The following is a 16,527-nucleotide window of genomic DNA, read 5'->3' as shown; positions in this document are numbered from 1 at the left end:
ACTTGGATATCAAGACTGTAAATATGCACAGGGTGTCACTTTAGAAAACTGAATTACTCTATTCAGTATTGCTATATAATGACCATAATGACCTGTAGCCTACATTCATGCATAATGCAGCCATTACCTAAAGATCTCTGCTTTTCATGTTTTACATGACAGGTATCTAGTTGACGTTCAGTGATCAGAAAGCTGCATGTGTGAAACCACATTAATCAGCAATGGAACACTGGCCGGCAGTGGCCTGGGTCCTGCTGCTGATCGTCATCCTGGATCTTCTGAAAGCCGCCCACACAAGAGATTTTACTGAACAAGAGATCATCTTCCTCCACCCCTCAAGTAAGTGTCACGTTTCAACAGCACAGAACATATTAATATGTTGTATATAATATTGACTGGAAGAGTTTTCTTGTGTTGCATCTGTTTCTCTTTATTCTACCTCACTGCAGTGTTAGCTGTACAGATTCACGGCCTATTTCTCCAAAAGCTTAGATTGAATTCATTGACATGTGAATGAAATGATTGATTCAATTATTTATAGCAATCTAATGTGCAAACTACTACAGAAAGGAAAAAGAGGAAAAACTCAAATGTTGATTTGTAACTTTGGAGAGCTCTGTGTGTGCAAACCTCTGTTAACTAAACACACACAAACTGTGGTGTAGTTTTTGATGGACCAATCTCTAATGTGGAGAAGAGGCTGAAATACTGGAGGCAACAGCAGAAACTGTTCAGCTCAGTGTGAAAGAAGCTGCTTTCATGGGTTTTGTAATGCAAAGTGCAATGCGTTCTACCCCCTACTCCAATGCTGAAAGTCAAATTCTTTATGATAAATTAAAACACCAGATTTTATGGACTTAAACTTTCCATCCTAGACTTAAAAATATTTGGGCCTAATGATGCCACTGCACAGTCCCAACTTTATCTCCAAATAACACAGTCCCAGTCTCAAGTGTATTGCTACAGCTGTGAATTTAGTGTCCTTTTCCCTCAGGTTGTATTCCCAAACATTCTTTTTGCTTTACTTGTAGTTTCAAATGTGTCTTGTCCTACTTGAGTGTCTGTACAGACAGTTTTTAATTTTTTTTTCTGTCTTATGTGATGTCTTGTGTCCTGAAGCTAAGCTGTACCTGTTAGCCAACAGTGACACATTGATACAGACCCAACATTGCTCAGCCACTAGTGTTAAGGATTACTCCCATGAACAAGATACACCATAGGTCTTCTTCCTGAAGAACTGTGCCATGCTCGACACAGGCTTCACTGTCCAAGAGCTTGCTTAGCTAGGGTAGCTCTAGCCTCTCATTATGTTAAGCTAATGTAAGACCGGAATGTAACCTTCTGGTGAATTCTGTGCCTGAACTACCACCTACATCAGGGGTACTCATAAACAAGTCTTAGACATCCACTTATACATTTCCACCACATCAAAGCTTCAGTAAGGCTTCATTACATGATGATATTTCAGCTTAAAAAAACAACAACAACACACAAGCATTTCTGTATTTCGGAGATATATAAATATGGGAGATGTGACTCTTTTGTTGTGTAACCAAGTCCTTAAACCTGAGCGTACAATGATGAGATGGAGACAGCCATATTGGTCTGCTGCAAAGGTATTAAGTGCATTCATTGTTGAAAATGTTTGATTTACAGCTATTCTGATGGACTCTTGATATCACTATTTAAACTGGTTCAGTTCTTTGGTTCATGCCTCAGTGTTTTTGGGATAGTTTTATTGGTGTTGTGGTATTTTGTGTTTCCTCTCTTCATTATGATCACTGTTTCATTGCAAATCAACCACAAGGGTTTTGTACTTTCTTCAGGCAAAATGAACACATATCTCTCATATGGGCTGAAATATGTGCCACCAGAAACTGAATTTGAATAATTAGGGCCCGAGCACTGACCAGTGTGAGGCCCTATTGTATCTGTAAGGATTATTATTCTCTTTCTACGAGTTCAATGGCCTTTTTGCCCCCTTAAACGTGCCCCAAAAGTCACCAAATTTTGCACACAAGCCAGACCCGGCAAAAAATTGATATTTAATGGTTTGCATTGATGGAAGTGGCAAAATGGCTCAATAGCGCCCCCTAACGTATATAAAAATGTGAAAGATTGACGTACATGAAAGAAATTTGGTTTATATATGTATCATGTCCAGACGCACACAAAAGTCAGTGGGACCCATGATGTCACTCCAACAGGAAGTCGGCCATTTTGATAAATATGTGGGATTTTGGCGATTTCCACGCCCCGTACTTTAACGAACTTGTCCTAGGGATTTAATCCGACCAACTTCAAATTCACTCAGAAACATCTTGAGACATTGGAGATGAAAATTTATCAAAAACGTTCTGATTAGGGATTCGGTTTGGGCGTGGCGGTGCTAAAAATTTCCTTCGCCATTCAATCCTTCGCCAAAAACAGGAAGTCCTTATAACTCCTACAGCCATTGTCCGATCTACACCAAATCGATCACGCATGTAGAGGGTCCTGCCCTGAACACATCTATGCATCAATACTGTGTCATATGCACAGCGCCACCTACTGGACACAGGAAGTCAGCCTCATATGACAAACATTATCCGATTTATATGAAATTTACAGGATGTGTTCTCCACATCATACACTACAACATGACATATAATTGGTGGGTGATCTCTAGCGCCACATAGTGGACACAGGCAATGTGAGTTAGCCCCATCACACAATGTCAATAAAAGCCCGGGAAGTCAAGAAGTCTACGTGCCCGATGTGTCTGCCCTGCGACTGCGGCATGCGCCGACATACACGTACGGCACTTTACGATGTTTTGCGGCGTTGCAACAACACACCATTTCCTTCAGTGGGTATTTTATAACTCCCTCCACTTCTTTAATAAATTATTCAAATTCAGTTTCTGGTGGCACATATTTCAGCCCATACTCTCAGTCCAGTGAATGCACATTTTTCACATTTTACTTAATCAACCAGAGCTCCTACATCTGACTACCATGCTGGCTATCACACTCCCTTGTGGGAATGCTACATTAACATCAGCAGAATTTAATCAATCAATCAAACAATCAATCAATCAATCTTTATTTATACAGCGCCAAATCACAACAAAAGTAATCTCAAGGCACTTTGCACATAGTGTAGGTCTAGACCGTACTCTTTAATCTTAACATGAGATAGTATATTGTAGAAGCCATTATGGCGCTTTTCCAGTATACTATTCTAGCACTACTAGGCTCGACTCGACTCGGTTTGGTACTGTAAAGGGTTAAAAAATGCAGCATATGTATTTGAAAGGTGATATAAAGAAAACTTCAGTTCATGAAGGGACTATGTTAAATAATAATTTATTTTAATTGTGTTCTAAACCGTTATGTAAATGCCAATTACAGTGTACTTTACTGGTTACAGTGGTTGTGTAATACTAAAAGATGTCAGCAGAGGGCGGATAGCGGTTAGGAGGAACCTAAAACCCCATAGAGGCAGTGCTGCAGAATAAATCCTGCAGCCGAGTGGAAAGGAAGCTAATGTTGTCTGCCTCTTTGTTAATATATGCAGCGACCGCCATAGCTTCAGCTGCAGCCGGGTTTCCAGCCACTCCTCCTAACTCCCATCAAGTTAGGGGGGCAACAGTACCAGGAACGACCTTTTCCATTACAAAAAAGTACCTACTCAACGTGGGCGGGGTCGTCATAGCACAGCTGCGCGAAACTGCCATGACTTCGTTTTATACGTGACACAAGCACATAAACAATGGAGGACATGGAGGCGTACTTGCTGCTGTATGTTTCTTTTGTCACACAAAGCAAGAAAATTGAGCCTAATGGTTGTAACGCTGCTGCCGGTATTTAAAAATGCCGGGTTTGATTCTTGTATGGGATGGCTCATGACCCTACCAATGAAGACTCTCTGACCAATCAGTGGCCGGCAGTCTGGTGACGTCACATTTAGTATCGGCTTGGCTCGCTTGGAACCTCACCAGAGCAGGTACTAAAACAGTACCAGGTACCAGGTATTATCCCTAGTGGAAACGCAAAAAAAACCGAGTCGAGTCGAGCCAAGTCGAGTCGAGTAGTGCTAGAACTGTTTAGTGGAAAAGCACCATTAGACTCGTCTTTGTTCAGTGGTGACCAGCAGCTACAAGCTCTCAGGGTGTTTGTGGGAGACAGAATAAGCTGCAGCTGGTGTCCCTGCAGTCCTAACACACACACACACACACACACACACACAGTCTGAGCACGGATGTATTACTCTGTATGGTATGTGGAATCTTTGCATTGCATTACAGTTAATCTGACCTGGGTTTTTCTGTCTGTGGCCTTCTAATCTTGTTCACGCATCAGCACAGCCTGATGGCTCTGCAGAGAACACACACAGTGACATGACAACAAAAGTTGATTTCTTGATGGTCGATAGGACGCTAGAGGCCAGATTTAAAAAACTCATGCTCATGAAATAATTCATCATTCCTTTTGCTGAAGTGAGCATGTTGTTTTTGTTTTGTTTGTTTTACTACAAATATTAGACGGTTAGATACTTTTTAAAATAGTAACTGCCTGACTTTAGCAGACTTTTAGATAATGACTGAAGCTGGAACTAAGTTTCAAGTTACACTAAAAGGAGTTTGCAACAAAAGTGTAATTTTAAGTGAAATAGGAAAGCTACACTACTTTTTTCCCATTCAACTGGCTGAATCTAGCTGACTGCTGTTTACTTGAAACACCCATGGCAAACCAAATGTTGCTGTTCATACTGATACTGTGGTAGTCTGGGGATGTCATCTGGTACAAATATGGATACTCAGAGACCAGCAGTATTATTTTCTCCTCCATTTTTCAGCTGTTGTTCAGCATTTGATGTGATAGTTGGTCTTTGTGGTATTTGTCCTGCCTCTCCTCCACTGTGTGTGGACAGTTGGTTGAAAAGTGACAGTGATGAGTGGAGCATCCTACCCAAACTCTTGGTGACCAGAAAAAGACGGCAAACAATGAAAAAAAAAATATATATATATGCTGGCCTCAGAAGAAAAGTGCTTTGGTGGATATAAATTGTGAAATGCTGACAAAGCTTAAAGCCAATTTTAAGCTTGAAGTATCTTAGTGCTGAATGTTAAGAAGGTTTTGTTACTTTTTCTTTTTTCAGCCACTCCATTTCCTGGTGGATTCAAGTGCTTTACCTGTGAAGACTCAAAAGACAACTTTGAGTGTAATCGTTGGGCACCTGATGTGTACTGCCCATTCGGTAAGATTCTCCTGGCAGTAAAATATGCACTTATTTTTAAAAATCTTAAATAAGACTATGTCAATTTTGAGAGAAGTAGTATTAAGTTCATAAAGTTGAATTCATAAGCAGTAAAACACACCCATGCTCAGTTTAATACACAAGTTTTTCCACAATAGTTGGTCTTGTATGGCCATTAGCTTATGGTTGCTAATGTCTGTGTGACACAGGAGCTGGAGGGGGGGCATTAAAGGATGGGTCAAGTTTAAAGAGTATTGACAACAATTTTTTTAAAGCAGTCAGGAGCTGTAATCATTCCTCCTGTTCGTACTGACTTAGAAGATCTCCTTAAAATGTGCTTTCAATGGAAGTGATGGAGGACAAAATCCACAGTGTATCCACTCAGTCATATTATATAAAAATGCATTTAAACATTTATCAGAAGCTTATGGGCTTCAGAAGTCTGACTTAGTCATGTTAAGCAGAGTAAACCCAAATTTAGTTAGGCTTTGGTACACTGTGGAGTTTTCTTCACTGATGACATTCTTATATTTTCCTGCTATTTGCTGGCTAGTAATTTAAGCGTGTTCTGTTAGTGGAGTAGTTTAAAACGATCAGCAGGAATGTGTATCTCATCACCCCTGTGCAAGCGCATGTACATGTTTGCTGTTGTACACTGCTAAAGCGCCAGATAGTGCCAGCAGGGGCACCATGTGGCATTTGCGTCAGTACATTGTACACATTTTTATTTATATTCTTGCTGCCGAGAAGATTCTATATCAATATTATTTGAATGTCACTGGCTGCTTGGTGTTTCAATAAACTGAGAATATGGCCTGTGGCCTGTACTTATATAGCGCCTTTCTAGTCTTTTCGACCACTCAAAGCGCTTTACAATACATTTCATTCACCCCATTCACACACATTCATACACTGATGGCAGGCAGCTACCACGCAGGGTGCCAACCTGCACATCAGGGGAAGCTAATCATTCATACACATTCATACACCGTTGGCACAGCAACGGGAGCAATTTGGGGTTAAGTGTCTTGCCCAAGGACACATCGACATGTGGACTGGAGGAGCCGGGAATCGAACCGCCAATCTTCCAATTGGTGGACGACCGCTCTACCTCCTGAGCCACAGCCGCCCCACAATACTTATGCATATAACGATATTATCGGCCGATATTCACTTAAAAATGTAATATCAAGAAATATCGGTATCGGGTTTTAATAACCGATATTTGTTCTGTAGGCTTCAGCATTTCAGAGCCTGCATGAACGCAGCATGGGACGTTTTCCGGCGCGTGCTTGATGACGTTTAACAACAACAACACGCTAGACTCTTGGGTCTCTAACCGTAGCTAACCGTGGCTAACAAGTTCATAGCATCCACCGCCATGTACCCGAACACACAAACAGAAGGTTTACCTCCTCGTTGTCATTTTCTCTGTTTTGCTTTCGGCGAGTCGCCTCTGTGACGTCACCGTCAGAGTCCGGTGGGTCCTATCTGGGTCTTACTACTCTGCTATGTAAACACAATCGCTGAGAGGGCCGAGTGAGAGGATGTTCCTATAAAAGGTCCCGCCTCCAGAAACGGGGCTTATGTCTGTGGTTTGGAACTATTTCCAAGTGTTCCCTACGGATAGTAAATTTGTAATTTGCAATTACTGCAAAGCAGCATAATAAATATGGCAGTGCCATGTTGGCACTTTTTTCCATAACTTAAATAGAAGTTGTTCTCTTATTTTGCACAGACAGTGTTTACATTTGGAAAGCCTTGTTGCATATATGTATGCATCCAGTGGGGCCTCACAATAAAATTAGGCATAATGTGTTAATTCAACAATAGGAGATATGTTATGTTGTTACCTAATAGTTTTGGTGTAAAAAGCCTGCAAATATTGGAATATCGGATATCGGCAGAAAAGTCAATATCGAGCATCCCTACATATAATTCATCAATTCAAAGCAGCCTACAATGATTACAGCTGAGTTGACTTCAGCTCCTAGGATCATTGGGACACGCAAACCCCTCCACCACGATAAGGTAGTAGCTCAGGGAGGGGTAAAAAATAAATAGAAAGAGAAAATCTGTCCAGCAGTGACAAAGTACCTACTGGCCTCACTCATAAAAAGAACATTTACCTTAAAAGTATCCCTCTTAGTGTGGGATAGAGAGCACAAACAGTGTAATGCTGTATAGGTTAACTATTTTCCCCACATTTTAGTGGTTTTCTGCAGGACAACAGTCACACTAAATACATGGAGATTTTTAGATTTTATGACTAATGCAACAAGTGTTGTGGTTATGTTCTCAATGTTTGTAGCTGAATTTTCATGTTTTTCAGAGGCCAAATACTGCTACACACACCACACAATATATGTGGACAGAGTCAGTGTATCTGTGACCAAACGCTGTGTGGCCCCAGAAGACTGTCTTTCCACAGGATGCACTGAAATGGATCATGAAGGAAACAAGGTGGGGAGCATGGAAAATATGTACTAGCCAAGAATATTACATATTACTTTGAGAGAAGTGAGAGAGAAGAGGCTCTGTGTATATATGCTATCCACAGTGGACACCTAGGATCTAACACAGTACATAGCATACTGTATACGGCTGGATGGGAACTGAATTAAAATGTAATAATAAGCTGCTGATTGGCGCTATGATCAAAAACAGCCTCAACTGTCATCAGAACATTCACAGTGCTTTCAGTTACAGGAGTGGCTCTTGTTTTAGGTTTCTTCCCTCTAGTGGTATATCTTCATGCAGATATTATTTGTCCAGAGTTATCTGTCTTTTAGGTTTCTGCTTCCACACCAATACAATGGACTAGTCTTTTGAATGGAATTTATTTTGTGCTACTCACAGCACTGAAAAATTATAGTTAAACAGCAACATCACTATCCAGAAACATTGACCCCAAAAAGGTAAAAAGAAGAATTTTTCCGTTGGTGGAAGCCAGAGAAAGCACACCATAGTGTCATCTGGAGTCACGATGTTAAAAAAAATAATTTTAAAAAAGCCTGGGCCACAATAACTGAGGCAGTAAATACTGTGTCCCCACAGTGGCCTAAGTAAAAAAAAAAAGGTTTGACATAAAAGTTGATTGAATTGATGACCAGAAGAAAGGGAACAGGAGGAGGACAAGGAGCACCAGATCTTACAGCCCAGGATCAGAGACTGGCAGCAATTATTGGACAGTTATCATTAAGAGGAATTACTTCCAAGCCTGAGGGAGACAATGACATCCATCAAGAACCATCACCTAGAGGTAATTTCATCATTCTCAAAATGATTTTTGCAATTTCTTGTGTATTTTGTAATTAAAACGTGCAATTCAATCAGAACAAGATTGTATTTAAATGAAAATAGCATTTCTGCTTGCATCTGTTAATTAAGCTGAACAATATCATTTGTAGGCCCAGATGATGCAGGATCAGAGGATGAAGGGCAGTCGACCTCTCACTCCCAGCAGCAGCCACTCAGTCCACTTCCCAGTCCTCTGTACTGGAGTCTCGTTGGCATGCCCAAGTCCTTACTGACGAGGTTGTGCACACTCAGCTGGCTCTCCTAGACACAGTTAGGGAAACTGCGACAGGAATCGTCAACATTAATGAAACACTGAGAACAATTACTGGATGTCCTCAAATAAATAAGTGCATGAGTGAATATGTGTGTCATTTGCTTCAGAAAAATTAAGAAACCCATAAGAAAAGTGAATTACTTTAAATTTATTCTGTATACAATTTGAAACAAGGCATTTCACTTACCATCATTAAAGATGCTGCATTAAGGTATTGTGAGCCAGGGCTGCAGTGCTGTGTGTCTTTGTGCCTGTCTGGTTGTGGTTCCGCTCCTGGTGGTAAGGGGATGCCATGAGCCATAGCTAGGTTGTGCAGGACACAGCATGACAGGATCATTCTGCACAACTATATAAAGGAGCTGGCTGCAAGCTGTGTCCAAGCACATCCAACGACCCTTGAGTTGCCTAAATGTGTGCTCTGTTACAGTGTGTGTGGGCATGAATGTCATTGTAGTGCACCTCTTGAGGGGTTTGAGGGTTTTATTAGGCCATGTCCCTGGTCATCTAAATAATATAACAAATAGTAACATAAACAAGTCAGGGTTTTTCACAAGATATAAAACAAAAGATGCTCACCAACAAGCACCTGCCTCCAAACACATTCCCTCTGTGCTGTTGTGTAAAATAAAGGAGTCATGGGTGCGTCCTGGCTAGCGGGCCACAGTGTTGAGGATGCGTCAGTCAGCGTCACAGACTACCTGCATGTGGCGATGCTAAGGGTTTGAAAATGACTTAATGTAATAAAAGACCAGCTACGCCACCTGGGGACTAAACCCCAGGAAATATCGATAACTGAAAGAAATTAGTGTTACCAATAACATTGAACTCAAAACCAAAAAGCTTATCAGAAAAATGTGCACTTGTACAAACATCAACATGATAAGAACTACCTAAGAGAAAACATCTTTGGGAAAAATTTGTATCTTGACCTAGTTTGGGTATCGTAACGTATATTCTCATCTTCTGTTCTATGATGAAAAGTTGTACAGTACTTTTCGTATGAAATCATATGAATTCAATAACATGCAGTACCACGAGTGATAAGAGCCCCGAAATGTAATCTGTTGATTAAAATCCAGTAATCCACGAATATTATTTAGTAATATTATTCCTCACAACAAGTAACATTCGCTGAGGATCATGGGTAGGCTAATGTAGCCACTCCTGCTATTGTCCAAAGCAGCAGAAACAAAACATTTCTCACAATCGAAGGTGAATTAATTAAAACCGACGGTCATAACACTCACCCAGCATTTCATTAAGTTATACAGGACAATTTCTTGTTTTTGTGTTAAGAAATGTTGAGGATATAAATACATCAGTGAATTATCCGGCCTTCCCGGGTAATATCTCCTGGTTAAATATTGAATAATATAGCGTTTATATTTAATATAATTATTTACATTATGGGCCTGATTTACTAAGATCCCAAATAGTGGGTACTAAATTGCGTGCACAGTGCAATAGATTGTGCGTTTCGTTTGCAGGTGATCTACTAAGAATAACTGTGTAAATGACAACAGGTGCAACAGGGTGGAGACAGCAGTATTTAAATGAGGGTTTTGTGTCTTTATGGAGAGTTTGGACGAGCAGAAAGCTGCAAGTGCAAAATGAAATGTGATCAGGTTCTAGTGGAAGAGGTTAACAAATATATTGAGTTATAACAAAAACTAATATTACCAGAGAAACCCACATATGGAGAGTATTGTGCCTCCGTCTCCTCCTCTCTACAGTAACAGCAGGTTAATACCTGTCCTTCAAAGGTTTTATTTATAGACACAGTTAGCTTCAGAAATAATACCTTCAGGTTTGGTAAATCACAATGCGTGTGATAAATAACATATTTACATTTTCTCCTCCCTGTATTTTGCACACTGGGGTTAAAACACCTCATATTACATATTATTCATTATGGTAAACTACTAAATGGACAGCGTGTATTATTTTGCACAGTTTAAAGACACAAACCTCAGTGCGCTGCGTTAGTAGATCAGCTTGCACATTTTTTGCAGGTGATGTCAAGTTTGCACACGTTTCTACACACGCAGACCTTTAGTAAATCAGGCCCTATAAGTACTAAATAATATTAGTGGATTTCCGGAATTTTTATCAACAGATTAAATATTTTAAAAACTGCCGTGAGACTTGGTTGCGCAAGCGCACTGATCATGATATCATACGAAAGTAGTGCACAACTTTTCGTAAGATATCATACGAATAGAGGATGAGAACGGCCTGTTTGGCTCATGTGTTATTTGCTAACATGGAGGAGGCAGGACTTACTGTATGATCTATACTGCAGCCAGACACCAGAGATATTTTGGCTTCACTTTTGGGGGAGTTGTCGTAACGTTCATATTCATATACAGTCCATGATCTCAATCCAATTAAACACCTATGGGAGATTTTGGATCGACGTTAGAGAGTGCCACCATCATGAAAACTCCAAATGAAAACACCAAATGAGGGAATATCTTTTGGGAGAATAGAGTCCATCTCTCCAGACAAGTTCCAGAGACTTTTAGAATCATTACCTGGTGCACACATGCTTGCAAAGGAGAGACAGAGCAGTAGTTAATAAATGAGGAGCAGTAGGGAGAGTTTAGAGAAAAGATGTATCTTTCGCTCCCTGTGCCACCCATACTTCCTGTAAGTCTCCCAGTTTCACAACTTCTCATGCTTCAATCATTTGTGTCTGAAGCAGTTTTACAAAGTGCCCATTGATCCATTGGTAGATCTCCTTCTCTTCATTCATAGACTCATGGTCTGAATAGTCTTTTTCTCTCTCCTGCAAGAAGATATAGCATATTGTTGAACTATGCTTGCTTTTCATATACCTGCTTGAAGCCAACAGTACTCAACCATACACAGAATTTCAAATAAATCTATTACAAAATGTTTTGTTCTTGTATGTATGTGTGTATGTATATACATGTTACAGTAACAGTGTGTATATGGTCTTGTCATGTCACGTCCAGTGTCGTCCACATACTTTGTAGTCTGCAAGCTACTACTCTAAGTACTATTCAGGGCTCTACACTGGATGTATTTCACTTGCATTTGCTCCCAAAAATCTAAATGTGTAAACTGGAAAAAATGTTAAACGAGCACAGTGTGTGACTAAAGCATAATCTAATTGTTCAAAACACAAGTGTTTGATTGTCAGATAATGTACCACATGTATTAACAGTAATGGCGCTGTGGTAGTGGTGAGTCAAAGCAGCTGAATCAATTCTGATTTACTGTTGATCATCTAAACTGTAATCGCTTAATCGACTAATTGTTACAGCTTTAGTTTTAAAAACACAGTAAAGATTTATCCCTGATTCATGAATTAACTTCTTGACTTTGGTCCAACACAAAAAGGAGAATGTTCAGTTCCAGTTCTCTCACTGATACTTCCGTTGGAGAAATGGTGTTCTCTCAGGATACAGATCTTGCATCAGGCTACCATCAGTGTACCATCTGTCTTAGTGTAAAAGATAAACTGTGAAGAAGTTGACCCATTGTCCATGAATTTCTTGTTGCGCCAGCAAAGTTATTCTGCACGGCCTTCTCAATTAAAACAGCAAGCAGGGCCTTTATTCACTCACAGACCAAGCACTTGCAGTCCCCTTTTTGCTTTTTTTTGAGACACAGTTCAAACCTTAATGTCAGCAGAGGACTTGTAAAGCAGTGGGGGATTTTTAAACACGTTGATAAACTGTCACTGAATAATGAAGTTGAATCATCCCTGAATGATGACGGAGTCCATCTGACGTCACCACAACCCGCATGGAGGTGGATTAGGTGTGCTTAGACACAACATCGGAGATGGTCCATCTCAGACACAACTAGGTACAACTAGGTCCGGACATTGAACTGTTGACAGTGTCACTCCGCTGAGTTACAACATTTTCAAGAGCTGTTCTGCACGCTTGTGTACATACACCCACGAGCCAACACGTCAGCTGCGGCTCAGCTGATTGCTGACGTCACTAAGAGGCTGGACTCCATCTGCCCAGACGCACCCAAATTTATTATGGGAGATTTTAACCCCTGTATCTTAGATACAACTTTGAGATCCTAAGAGTCTTAACAGTATGTAACCTTTGCCACTACGCAGAAGAACACTGTTATTGATCTCTGTTATGGATCAGTAGAAGGAACTTACAGATCCATGCCCATGCCGTCTCTTGGTGCTTCTTACCACAACAGCGTTTATCTGATGCCTGTGTACACTCCCGCCTTTAGGCGCCTGGATCGGGAGGAGAAGACTGTATAAATCTGGTTGGATGACAGTATCTCTGCCCTCCAGGGCTGCTTTGAATTTACGGACTGGCAATGTTTTTTGATTCTTGTGGTGCCATTAAGGAACTTACTGATACAGTGTCTGCTTATGTATATTTTTGTGTAGATTTAGTTATTCCAACAAAAAAGGTGGTTATTTATCCAATCAACAGGCCATGGGTAACTAAAGAACCTAAAGGGGTTATCAATAAGAAAAAAAAAAATTTTATTCGGGGGGATGTGTAGACAATGTTGACTTGCCAGATGCTTTTAACCTGTTCTTTTCCAGGTTTGAAAGGTCCCTTTCAGATAACGTCCCCCACGTTAAGGGACACATTGTCACCTCAAAATGAGATTGAGATAACTCAGGAATTGGTTACAACTCTGTTTAAGAGCACAAAAATAGGGAAGGCTGCTGGGCCTGATGCTATTTGTGGATGCACTTTACGCTATTGCGCTGATCCGCTTAGTGAAATCTTCACAACTTTCACACTCTTTCAAATGTGCGCAGATAGTGGAGAAATACCTAGGGTATGGAAAGCATCAACGATAATACCCATCCCTAAATCAAGAAACCCCAAAGAATTGAACGAATTCAGACTGATTGCACTTACTTCTCTAGTGATGAAGTCATTCGAAAAAAAATGTGAAAGATGAAATCATCATCACTTTGGACAAACTGGATCCATTACAGTTTGTCTACCAAGCGGTTAAAGGCGTAGAGGATGCTAAGCTTTTCAACCTAAATAGAGTAAATAAACATCTCGAACAACCAAAATCACAAGCACAGACTTTTATTTGCTGATTTTAACACAGATTTTAATGAGATGCAGCCCCATATTTTAATCAAGCGTCCAGCTTCCTATTTTATGCTTCCGGATCAGATTTCACTACTAATTTTAAACTTTTTAACAGACAGAATACAGCAGGTCTTTGTGAATGGGCACATGTCCTCTGTCATCATGTCAAACACAGACTCTCAACAGGGCTGTGTCCTTTCCCCTCTGCTTTTTATTCTATACACAGACTGCTGTAGATCCTGCTCAGAAAACAGCTACCGTGTCAGGTTCTCGGATGAAACAGTCTTGCTGTCTTTTCTTCAGCACCACCAATCTGATCATGACGGTGCCCTTTCTGAATTTGTCAGCTTCCTTGATTTAAATGTGTCAAAAACACAGGAACTCATTACAGATTTTAGGAAGTGCAGCGTCAAACCAAAAGCCAGCATCATACACGGTGAAGAGGTACAAATTGTACAAACGTACAAGTATCTAGGCACAGTTTTTGACTCACAATTGAAGTTCAGTGAGAATACTGATGGAATCACTAAGCGAGCAAATCAAAGAGTTCATTTGTTGAGGAAACTTATCTCTTTTGGTGACTGTAAGGATATTTTATGTACATTTTACCAAACTTTTATTGAGAGTCTTTTAACGTTTTCCTTTATATGCTGGTTTTATGGTTTATCTGTGAAAGACAAAAAGTGTCTAAATGACATTGTCGGGGTCTGCTCCAAGATCACTGGTGTCAAGCTCAATGACCTTTGTCTTCTTTGGAAGATGCGAGTGATCCAGGAGGCTAATAGAGTAGTGTGCCAACCTGATCACGCGCTTCATAACCAATTTGTAACCATGCCCTCAGGTCGGCGTTATTATGTACTGGCACGCAAATGCAACTCCAATATTTTGAGTTTTGACTGCAATACACATTTTAAAAGCTTGCTGTCAGTGTTACATGTACATAGTCTCATTTGAAAGTCAGCAACTGTTTCCTCATATTCTTAAAGTACATTTTAAGTCTGATCCCCCATGGTCTATTCTGCCTGAATGTTATACCTTATAACACTGATTTTTGTTTTAATGTTACCCAGCAGGAATATGTTTTGATGAAAACTCAATATTGTTTTTCTTTTTTTTTTCTTCTTTAAAAAAAAAGAAAAAAGAAAGGGGGTTAGAGTTAAGGGGTTATGGTGTGATTTGGTCATTGTGCTGTTTTAACCTGCGTATTAAACCTTGATAGGGTTAGGGTTAGGCTTTTTGACATACCAGTCACATTTAAAAGACTTGACACTTGATTTGGGCTTGGACAAAACAATTTAAAAACAACTCTGATAGATGCACACAGGACTGTAGCCATGATTTCTGAAGTCCAAATTCTCCCAGTGCAATTTACTAACCAAGAAAGGCTGTAAAACAATCAGCTATTTCTGCAAATATTATTTTCAGCATGATGGTTTTCAAGCCACACTCTTCCCATCACTCCTAGGAATAGAATTAAAATATTAATATAATATAAAGTATAAAAGTATTTTATTTCTAATATGATTCCAGTTTGTGTTCTCAGACAAAATGGACATCAGACTAGACTACTCTCAGAACCCTCCTGGACTCAACTTACAACACTATTTAATGGTGTAATCTTTACCTGTCTAGAGGAAACCTTTCCATTCCTGGCTGCTGTCTTTGTGTATGGAAGCGTATCTGCACCTTTATTCAAATGGCAATGCATTCTGCAAAATGGCAATTCAATGCTATCTTCACTACGGTTTTAATTATCTCAATGAAATGTATGAATTAAAATTTAATTAATTAAATTCCCCATAGCCATGGTGTTATTGCACCTTTATTCAAATGGCAATGCATGGCTAGAATTTTCACCATTTTGTTAAGTTTCACCAACACTGTTTTATTACTTCAGATACTAGGAAGAGAGACAGTTTTTTAAAGTCAGAGGATCCATACAAAATATTATTCAAACTAGAGACAGCATTTTTTTTTGTATGTTTAAAGTGAAACATAAATATACTTATGTATTGTCTCAGGTAGCTGCTCCAAACAGTAGTTCAAACACGAGCATGTGCTGATTTAGAGTATTACTGTTGTGCAATTTGAGACCTTACTTTTTTTTCTTTTTTTTTAACATGTATCTTTCTGTCAAGGTGTGCATAGCCTGCTGTGAGGGAAACATCTGTAACCTACCAGTGCCGTGGAACGAAACAGACGCCATATTAACCACCACGTCACCACGCAGCAGCACTGTGGGACTTTTACAGAGCTACACACTGACTTTTTCTCTCATCATTGGTTCCTTCATCATCTCAAGTGGCATTTGAAAAGTGAAGGCACAGTCAAGTTCATCAAGGTACACTGGAAGGTTATAGGCATGTCAGTGGACCACTTGATTTCTACTGGTTGGATTGTACTCTAAAAGAAGACAGTTTGGACAGTTCCATTTCCTGTCAGGTCCAAACACATACTAAATACATGATCAAAAGTGAAGGCACTTACCACTGCACAGTTAAGTCACTTTAATAGATCATCAATGTTGAACATGGGATACAAAACATCATAACATATTGTTTAGGTGCCATAATGTAGAAGAGTGGTAGAAGGTGCTCAGCCAAATACAAAAAAGCTGGTACCTTTTCACAACAAAAGTTAGAG

General features: G+C 39.9%; 1 protein-coding gene across 1 annotated transcript; it reads left to right on the top strand.

Annotated features, from left to right (window-relative positions):
* Window positions 1-221: 221 nt before the first annotated feature.
* lypd6 (LY6/PLAUR domain containing 6) lies at window positions 222-16,287 on the top strand. The gene is made up of 4 exons (XM_062432043.1): window positions 222-339; window positions 5,143-5,241; window positions 7,574-7,704; window positions 16,023-16,287. The coding sequence occupies exons 1-4, from the start codon at window positions 222-224 to the stop codon at window positions 16,194-16,196; spliced, it is 522 nt and encodes a 173-aa protein (XP_062288027.1). The 3' UTR covers window positions 16,197-16,287.
* The last annotated feature ends 240 nt before the right edge of the window (window positions 16,288-16,527 follow it).

The sequence above is a fragment of the Scomber scombrus genome, chromosome 13, assembly GCF_963691925.1.
Source record: "Scomber scombrus chromosome 13, fScoSco1.1, whole genome shotgun sequence".
Taxonomy (NCBI): Eukaryota; Metazoa; Chordata; class Actinopteri; order Scombriformes; family Scombridae; genus Scomber; species Scomber scombrus.
The sequence above is the reverse complement of the archived record's forward strand: the minus strand, read 5'-3'. Positions and strand labels throughout refer to the sequence as shown.